The following is a 10,095-nucleotide window of genomic DNA, read 5'->3' on the forward strand; positions in this document are numbered from 1 at the left end:
GTGAGGTACTGTGTTTTAAGAGTAATGGAGGGATTGTAACTCCTGAGGGGGTCATGAGTTTATTACCTGGGGGTTGTAAGCTATCAGTGCCACCAGGCATGGGGCTGACAGCCTGAGGCCCTGTTAAATTTAATACCCCCATTTTTAATATGTAAGGGGGCGGGTCACACTCAGAGGCTTGCTGTGTGAAAGGGGCTGCCAATACAAAATGTTTGAGACCCACTGGTCTAATGTGATTCTGAACACTGGGGTCTGCCTTGTGCTGGTATAATGTGAAGTATCAGAGGGGTAGCCATGTTAGTCTGGATCTGTAAAAAACGACAGAGTCCTGTTGCACCGTATAGACTAACAGACGTATTGGAGCATAAGCTTTTTGAGTGAATACCGACTTCGTCGGTGAGTGAGTGAGTGAGCCAAGAAACAGTACTCAATCCCATTCTTGTGAAAATCCTGGTTTATTACTATTGCTTGGGACAAAATAACATTTTATACAAATAAGTCGCCTAGTTTACTCTCGACAAGGAGAGACATGACAAGACACAGTGGAATGAGGATCCAAGGTAGAAGGACAGCAGAGGAGGGAAATATCACAAGCAACTTCATTGATGCTTCTTGCATTCTCTGTGAAAAATATCTTTAAAAAGGAAAAAATATATTTCTTTTAAATCTCCACTGAACTGCTACTGTCCTTTGTAAACTAAGGGGAACCTGCAGCACCCAAGGATCATTCTTGGTTCTAAAGGGACAGACGTGGATGATATGGAGACAATATGGACCAAGATTTGGAGGGCTCCCAGGGTAAAGGGCATCATGAAGCAGAGAGCCAGTCCCAAGTACAAGGAAATGCTGGGCTTGTACAAATCTCTGATTCACAGAATGAAGCAAGTATGGATGCTGGGTTATATTTTCCCTCAGACAAACTGGTCATGTCAAGATGTAACACTACCCATGTCCTGTTACAAATACTCTGATAGGAGTGCCAAAGCTTTGGGGCATAGAGATGCATTTGCAACTTGCCCAAAACCCACATCTAATATGCCTATAAATGTACCTCATTAACAAACAAAAAATCATAAGGCCATGTAGATGACCATGATATTTGCTAGTGCTTGTATCTTCCTCGACAGATGAAGAGGAATTGCTTGTTAGACATCGCCAGCTATCCATTAGCTTTGTCCTCACCATTAAGCCACAGGGAGAGGGCAATGTTTTATGACTCCAAGAGTTACTTGAGTCGCACATTATTAGACAGCAGTCATCTGTGCGTCTGGCAGAGTAGATGTGGGCTGCTATGTGAAGAGCCCTGCATTAAGAGGGCATCACAAAGCCCAAAGCTTGATGTGACAAGATAGTGGTTCAGAAGACAATCGTTGGATTTAATGAAGTACAGAACCTGGAAGTGGAGTTACCACACTACTTGGCCAAATTCATCTTGCTGCTCCACCACTTATCACAAAATATTATTAATCACCTTCCTGATTCATTTCCACTAATGTATCCTGTTTTCAAACGTTTTGCCCATTATTCCTGTACCTTGACTAGAGAAGCAAAATGAAAATCCCAGCTCAGAGAAGCTGCAATGGGAAGAGACTTCCAGCTCTTCTCCTCTCTGATGAGAAGCACTTAAAACCATAAGGAAATACACAAAGGAAGACAGTTCATAACTAAGGGAGAGAACAGGGACAGCGATACCTGGTCATGTAACACTACGTGACCCTATCACACCAGCTGCAATACAAAATCTTCAGTCACCCATGGAACAGTTGTGCAGGAAGTTTCCTCCCCTCTCTTGCACAGCACATGGGCCTGATGCAGTCACTGTGAGAATGCTTCAGACTGGTCCCAAGAGGACAAATACTTTATGGAGTTAGTTTGTTTGCATTTTTGGCCCTTTTACTTACAGTATAAGCTTAACTCCCCACTCCCTTTCCAGCCTTGTGTATACTAACAGAGGGAGGCCAGTCTCGTACTGATCTCCCACCCACTAACTCCTTAGCCAACACTATAGAAATGTCTGCCTCATTCCATTAGCACCAGCTCCATACACACATATACCACACCAAAATGGACATCCCATTTGAAGGGGGAGGGGGAAGAATGCATGGAGTTCCTTCCTGGTTTGAGGAGCTTGTACTCAGCAGCAAACGACGCAGACTGAAGGCGAAAAGATTCTCTGCTAATCATGTTTACCAAGGGCAGGGAAGTACTCCACAGATGCTCTTCTAAATGGAGATGCTAACAGCATCCAGGAGAGAGGGAATACTGGATTATGCTCAGTATCCATAACTTCCTCTGCCTGACTAACCCTCCTAGGATAGTGTTGCCCTCTTATATGAGCCTTTTTCTCAGCATGCCTCTGGGGCTAGCCTTTTAAATCTGGAAAACCAATGCAACTGGCAGCACCTCTCTTTTCCAACTGTTATGATCTTTAGTTTTCCCTTTCTTATTGCTGAGGAGATGGCACAGTAACACGTGAGACACCCAGAGCACCAGTCCTTTCCTCTGCCCTGACTTCTGGGTGCTCAAGATGACCACTGCAGTTTGGAATGGACTCTTCTTCAGCAGCTAATACCCAGTCCCACATTTCCAGTATACTCATGCTAGGGAGATGTACTCTGCAAAACAGCAACTAGATGGCATCCAACCACTGCCAAATCCTCCTACCTACACTAGATACTATTTAAAGATTTGATAATACATCTTATACATGTTGGGATGTTTGTGTACAGAGTATTCCCTGTTGCTGGCTGAGGTGATAACACATCCCTTCTGACTACCTCATTATCCATTACACTTGGAACAAATACAAACCATCACATTCATAAGAACAAGCAAGAAGTAGTTGCTTTAAACAGAGAATTAGACAAAAGTCATATTTAAAGGCACCTGGATTTATACTACACACAAGTTCAGCTGGATTTCCCACCGGCTCCTTGGGAATAACTAGTTATCTCCTTAGACATTCCTCTCTTGAGCATCCTGGAACACATCAGGATAGAAAGCACTTTTCTGGGGAATTGTGTCCTCTCAAAAGAAGTATGATGTACTTGTGTGAGAAAGGATCTTTTAGTATCACCATGGCACAGTGCAAGGAGCTCTGGAGACAGCTCCAGCAAAAGGAGAACTAGAGACCTTTCTTAAGATACACCAGCTCTACTGATTCTAAACTACCAATCAAACAGAGTTACATGCACGTCCCTGGGGAAGCTGATGGGTATAAATGGCAGGAGAATTGTTCTTTACCTCCCAGCTTTCTAACACCACAGCCATACACACACATCTTGAGCCTGGTCACTTTTATTCTATTCATGCTCCCAAGGTATTTGTTGTGATGGTCCACAATTAATGCCCTCTCCAAAAGAAAAATAAAGGCATTTGTGGTGTCATTCATAATTAATATCCTCCCCTATAACTGAAGGTTCTTTCATGATCCTTATCCCACATTTATTCTCACCTGTTACCTTGTAGCTAGTTGATCCTCTGTGCTAGTGCTAACGCTATTCATCTCCTGCCACACAAATGGAACAATGGCTTCCTTTTATTGTGTATATATTAACAAGCCCTAAGTTGTAACATCCACATTCCTACAATTGTGATCAATATTTAGTCCTGACAAAGCAGAGTCTACTTTGGACATTACTTAGCATGACTGGGAACCAACTGCAGCCAGTGCGTGTATGGCCACAAGGTGCATTTCCACTGTCTTATTCCACTGTCTGAGGGGGAACAAACGATACTGGCACCGATCAACTTGTCTAGCATAGATAAGGCCAAGCTGTTAGACACAAGAGGCAGGCCTGATCAGCAATAGGGCTGGAGTGCGAATGAATGGCAAGGTATCAGTGGATCAGGGTATCCAATATGACACCCATATAAGCATTTCAATAGTGCACATTTGCGTGGCAGAGAGCTAGACCCCAGCCTCACTGCCACTGACATACACTGTGTCAGTGCCTGACACAAATATTTCTTCCCATCTTCAATGCCAGGTGCTACATAGGTCTGAAACATACACTTTGGTTTGGCTGCTCTAATAGCTGTAGTAATTATCTCCACAGAAGAAGTCGTAAGAAGTTTTCCAAATCTTAAATATAAATGATCCAACTAAATAGGTAAAACACTGGCAGAGGCTCAAATCCACATGGTTTAAGGATAAAATCATGTCAGTTCTTCCTGTTGGATCACCACAAGCAGCCACCTCCCAACAGTGCCTCAATGTCCTGGTCTGGGCAGCATTTAGGGCTCAGTTTAATACTAGCACAACCCTAAGCACTGGCCCAAACAACACAAAGTCGATGAGTTGGTAACACCATTGCCTCTTACTATAATACCTCTGATGTGGTATTTTAAACTCACATGAGTTTAAAAATATATAAAAAGACTGAAGTCTAGGAAGATCTGCCTGCTAAGCAGAATGTTCTTCAGGTGACTCTCCAGGTCTTCCTCCAACCTCCAAAGAAAGAGCTAAATGGACAGACATCCTACCCCCACAGTGCAGTTTGAGCAGAAAAATCTCTCACACAGATGCAGGGGAAATGAAGGTGGCAAGATTAACCTCAGCCCTAAGGCTGAGCCCCACTCATAGCCCAATTATTCCCTAACAACAGCTCAAGGAGTAGGGAGTCTGGCAGGTTGATTTAATTGCCAATTTAGTGTAATCTCTCTTTTCAAACATTCTGACCCTCAATTCGAATCCCTTGCAAGACATACTTGTAACAGATTAAGGAATCCTGGGAGTGGCCCAGGTCTCTGGAAGCAGAAGGAAGATTCCTGCACCACTTAAAGATAGATTCATCCCTTCTTGTAACTCTCCCCTTGAGGGATGGGGGAGCAGGGGTGCACACTGGGAGCCAGTCTTAGTCATTCATACAGACTGAACCACTATGCAGTAAAGAGGTTATCTGTCTTTCAGGCTCCACTGGCTACTTGGAGAAAGCAGATTCTCGTACTGAGAAATAGCTTGCCCACATATCAGCTGAGCTCTCTGGACAGGGGGCAGTTTGCCCACTGGGTGGCACAGGGTGTAACCTAACAACAAAAACCATAACATCAATAATCTGCTAGCAGAGCCTTAGATTTCCTGATCCGAAACCTAAACAAGGTACCATCAGAAACAGAGAGAAAGCCAGAGGCAAGGTACATAAGAATGCCAGGGAGGGGAGTGTTGCAGGGAGATTTCCTTTACTGTCATAAACTGCCACCTCAGCCTTCTTGCTTCATGTTTTGAGTCCATGGGTGAAGGAAAGGTTCAGCAAGAGGCCCTGGTGCATGAGACAGCAGCACTCCTCCCTTTGTGCACGTCTGGAATGGTTAGGTATAGCACAGCGTCCAGTGGACATGAACGCAATGGTTACTGTCCCCCGTTGTAGGCATAGTCAGCCTTGTTGTGCATGATCAGCTTGTTGTCCACAAAGTAGAAGCTGTCTGAACGGGTCTCATAGGGGTGTTCAACCATCAGGCGGACTGTAGGAGAGAAAGGTCATGAGTATTGTGTCTGGCACATCCCCAGGGGCAGTGCAGTTTTAGAGGAAAACAAGCATGTGGTAAAAAAAACCCTTTGTCACTTTGAAGCTCTGCCCCTAAGGAGAGGTAAGAGAAGCAAACTGGTGTAACTGTGAGAGCCTCAGGAGCTCTGCACTGGCCCACCTGTTCAGCCTATCCACAGAATGCAGGTCTTCAGGCTGTCAAAGCAAACTGGAAGAGGGTGGATCAATTTCACACAGATATTCTGGACCCTGTGTCAGGCCACAGTACAGCAGCACTGAACAAGTACATTCCTCCTCTGAGACCTGCCTGGTGTGGAGTAAGTGGAAAAACTAACGTCACTTGCACGCCCAGCTTGTGTACTCAAGTCACATACAAACTCAGCTCATCCTCCCTCTGCCAGACATACCCAGAGAGTGGCAGAGAGCGTTCAATTGTTCCTGTTCAGTCTGTCCCTCAATGGCACAGCACATCTTGTAATAAAACCACACAGGGAATATTCACAGCTTACCATCACAGATGGCTCTCCACAGGCCCCCAGAAAAGAAACAACCCCAGTCTGCAGCTGGAGGACTCAAACCCCAAACAGTGGGTGCTATGAATGTGTGTCTTTGGCCTTTAAGGGAATATTCTCTCCAAGTCACCACGGTTACCTCTTGGACTATGCATTGAGGCATTATGTGCAGAAGCCACTGTGACTCTGAGGTCACCAGCTGCCAATAAAGGAAAACACCAAACCTCAACCACACAGCATATGAAGGCAACTTGCTCAAGACTACACAGTGAGCCATCAGCAGAGCCAGAAACTGAACCCAGATCTACCTGTTCCTAGTTTCCTGTCCCACCACATGACCATCTATCATCTCAGGGAGAGAGAGCATTTGAACACAGCAGCAGTTCAGTGAGGGAGGAAGGATACCTACTGAGGTCCTCTGAGAGCTGGGGGAACTCATAGATGTGTTCACATGTGTTCCTGCTGCTGGGGATGCAGAAGCCAAAATCAAAGTCAAAGTTCTTCAGCAAGCGATCCCGGAAGTAATGTCTCTCAATCATTCGGAAGTTTGACACTGGCTTGTCTCCCACTGTAAACTCCACTCTGCAGGCATAGGGCAGGAGAAATACACCTCATGAGACCACCTAGCTCACTTCAGACTGGGAGAGGCAGAGAGCCTCAGAGCTGTAGTTATGCAGAACCTAACAATACGGCTGATATCACTGCTAAACCGAGGCAGATCTTGGAATCTTCTCTGTCACTACTAGCTTCTTTTTCATTTGTATTGTGAACTGGGTTCTCACTAGTCCATTGTTAAGTTCACCTATGAATTAACAGGGTTGGTACCTAAAGTTCCCTGGAGGCATTACTCCCCCGTCTTTGTATGAGCTTTTACTCACGTTGCACCGACTGTCCGGAGACGGAGAAATGCTGGGGTGAACTGATAGCGAACAAAGCGGCCTGCACTGGTGTCCACTTCTCCACTGTCATCCTCGTCCTCATCATCTTGCTCTAGAAGAATTTACCAACTCAGAGTTAATCTTCTGATGTTCTAGGAATAACATGCTGATGGCTTGTAGGTGGTATACAGAAACCATCCAAGGCATTGCTCAGACACCTGGCACCGCAATATCTAAGAACTGTTCTTTGATATGCTACTGGCATTAAGAAGTTAACAGACAGCAGCTTCATAGCAAACACAATTGATTACATGGACCAAAAGACCCTGCTCACAAAGATGCACGTCCAGGAATTAACTATGGAAGTACATAGATATTTGACCACTAGCCTTTTACCTCCAGGATCTGCACTCCAGTCTTCCTTTGCCTACTTACACATAAACGGATCTTTGGTGGGACTTAACTATAGAATTTGATAAACCTTGATCTAGTGTTCAGGGGGGAAAAAATCAAACCATATCAGACCACAACAGCAGCACCACAACTATGGGGCATGCAAGTCCCCCAAACACTGGGCACCATCTGTAACAACCTTGCTGAGCTGAGAAGGTAAAGGGATCTCTAAGCACAGTATTCGCATCCCACCAAGCTCACAAATGGAAAAACAGTATCAGCCTATAGGGACGACACAGGTGAACTCAATACACTATGCATAGTGAAAGATCTTGGTGTTTGGCCTGCACAGCCCCTTCCCTGCATCCCACCAGAACCCATAATATCTAGCCCTTTCCCCACTGTCAGCAGGTTCTACCTGAAGCAGAAGGCTTGGCAATTTCAAACAGCACTGTCCCTGTCTCCAGGTCCCGGATCTTGAATCTGGTGAAATCGATATTGTAGATGTTGTCCTCAGGTTTGCATAAATAATCTAGGAGATAGAGAAACATATTAGGGGGCTCTTTTGCTCACGACAGTCCAGATCAGGAGAAGAAAATATGGGCCACTAACCCATATGCCTCAAAGGTTCTCCTCTCAGGTATCAAAAGGCCTTCAGCAACATTAACTGAGCCCAAGCACCTTAGAACCTTTAGGGATATTTCCCAGAAGTTTCTTGGAGAGTTGAGGGGGGCAAACAGCAAGGAAACCAAAAAAGCAAGTTGCCAGTTAAACTAATCAAACAGCACAATGCAGTTCAGCATTTGGACTCAGTGCTGACTGAACCAAGTTACTACTACTCATATGTATATATTGTATAACTACTATAAGTTACTAGTACTACTCAGCTATATATACTGAGTGAGCTAATCCAATCAAAGAGGGAAAATGAGGCTATTTATTCAGTATGCCACAGTTTAACACAAGCACCACCTAAGCAGCATCACTCCTGCAAAAAAGCCAACAGGACAAATTGCAAAAGGGAAGGAGAGTTTGGCTCCTGCTTCATCAAAACTACTGGAAAGTGAGAGACCATCAAACTCAAGGAGTAGACTGAACAAGGCTGACAAGCAGTTTCAGGGATATTCATCCTAGATAGGCAAGTAAAACAAAACTTTGATGATCTAGCCAATTTAGGACCTGAAACCAAAAATGTAACATCTACATGGGCATGCATGTGGAACTTCACAGAAAAATCTGGGTCCCTATGGACCAATACAGTCTCAGTATTCCAGACCCTGAAAGATTTTGTCCCTCAACTTTTCTGTCTGTGTGGACAAACCAGAAAAGGTGGAATGCCTCAGTACCAAAATGGACCCAGTTGGAAAAGCAGAGATCTATCACAAGAGCCTGACAACTTCTGACTTTCAACCTTTTCATCTATCCAGCCAAATATGGCTGCTGAGAGAGGAAGCAGAGTAGGTCCTTCACCTAGTCTAGACCTAGGATGTTTTCTGGAAGGGATAGTGGGGACCCCAGGGAAGAAGTGTCCTGGACCGGAAAGAATATTGTCCCAGCAAGGTTACTTCTGGTATCCTCAGAAGAGGATATCAAGTTCTGCAGAAAGACTTATATTGGGGCCGCAAAGAGGGTAAGGTATATGGAAGGAGTGGGCAAACTATGGCCCAGAGCCTCATCCAGCACTTCAGATGTTTTAATCCGGCCCTTGAGCTCCAGCCGGGGAGCAGAGTCTGGGGCTTGCTTGCTTCAGCCAGGGAGCAGGGTCCAGAGCTTGCCTCGCTCCAGCTGCGGCCAATGGGAGCTGCAGGGGCAGTGCCTGTGGACAGGGCAGCACGCAGAGCCGCCTGGCTGCGGCTCTGTGTGGGAGCCGGAGAGGATATGTGCCGCTGCTTCCAGGAGATGCTTGAGGTAAGTGCTGCCCAGAGCGTGCATCCCTAATCCCCTCCTGTGCCCCAACCATGATCCCGATCCCCTCAGTCCCAGCCCAGAGCACCCACCTGCACCCTCAACCCCCCTCGGTGCCAGCCCAGACCCTGCACCCCCAGCCAAAGCCCTCACCCCCACCCCCAATTTTGTGAGCATTCATGGCCCACCATACAATTTCCATACCCAGATGTGGCCCTCGGGCCAAAAAGTTTGCCCCTCCCTGGTACAGGGGGTCCCTGGGGGAATGCTAATGGATGTGGGGTTAAGGTGTACGGGATCCCTCGGGGGGCATAGTGTATAGGGTTTCTGAGGGGATGATAACGGGGTCCCTGGGGGTAAGGGGTGGTGTCTTGGGGAAGGCAAATGGAGCCTCTGAGGGGCAAAGTGTATGGGGTCCCTGGAGGGGATCCTCAGACAAACGGCCACGAGGTCCCCGTGGGCCTCACACTCGGCTCTGCCGGAGGAGCCCGGGGTCGATACGCCCGCGAGTGGGGCCAGCCTCGGGGGCGCCCGGGCAGGGGGTCCCGCAGGGCGGCAGCAGCACGGACGGCCCCGCGGTGCCAGGTCCCCCAGCCCAGCACTCACTCTCCGTGACCCGGCCCAGCCCCAGGACGTGTTCGGGCCGGACGGTCTCCAGCGCCAGCAGCTCCGACTCCGAGCGGGGCAGGGCCGCCCGCGGCGCCGCGTCCCCGGAGCCCCGCCGCCCCCGCAGCCGGCTCAGCACCCCCCCGCTTCCCGGCGGCGGCTTCTTCTCGGGGCCTGGCGCCGCCACCCTCGGCCTCGAGCCGCTCATCGCCCCGCCACCTCCGCCAAGATGGCCGCCGCCTCCCTCCGTAGCTATGGGAGCGAGGGGCGGGGCGCCGGCGGGGTCAGAGGGCAACGGCGCGATGCTTGGCAACG

At 47.5% G+C, this 10,095-nt stretch overlaps 1 protein-coding gene across 1 annotated transcript; it reads right to left on the minus strand.

The window, feature by feature from the left end:
- Positions 1–439: 439 nt before the first annotated feature.
- UNC119B (unc-119 lipid binding chaperone B) lies at positions 440–10,032 on the minus strand. The gene is made up of 5 exons (XM_039505808.1): positions 9,781–10,032; positions 7,688–7,801; positions 6,877–6,988; positions 6,408–6,580; positions 440–5,463 (listed from the first exon to the last, which is right to left on the minus strand). The coding sequence occupies exons 1-5, from the start codon at positions 9,986–9,988 to the stop codon at positions 5,351–5,353; spliced, it is 720 nt and encodes a 239-aa protein (XP_039361742.1). The 5' UTR covers positions 9,989–10,032; the 3' UTR covers positions 440–5,350.
- Between the last annotated feature and the right edge of the window lie 63 nt (positions 10,033–10,095).

The sequence above is a fragment of the Mauremys reevesii genome, linkage group 18 (assembly GCF_016161935.1).
Source record: "Mauremys reevesii isolate NIE-2019 linkage group 18, ASM1616193v1, whole genome shotgun sequence".
NCBI lineage: Eukaryota > Metazoa > Chordata > Testudines > Geoemydidae > Mauremys > Mauremys reevesii.

Bases quoted from the DNA above. Each gene is read 5' to 3' on its own strand.
- UNC119B (XM_039505808.1), bottom strand. From the start codon at position 9,988: ATGAGCGGCTCGAGGCCGAGGGTGGCGGCGCCAGGCCCCGAGAAGAAG. The intron at 6,989-7,687 runs GTAGAACCTGCT...AAATTCTTCTAG, and splicing joins TGCCAAGCCTTCTGCTTCAG to AGCAAGATGATGAGGACGAG. The intron at 6,581-6,876 runs GTGAGTAAAAGC...CTATGCCTGCAG, and splicing joins CTCCGGACAGTCGGTGCAAC to AGTGGAGTTTACAGTGGGAG.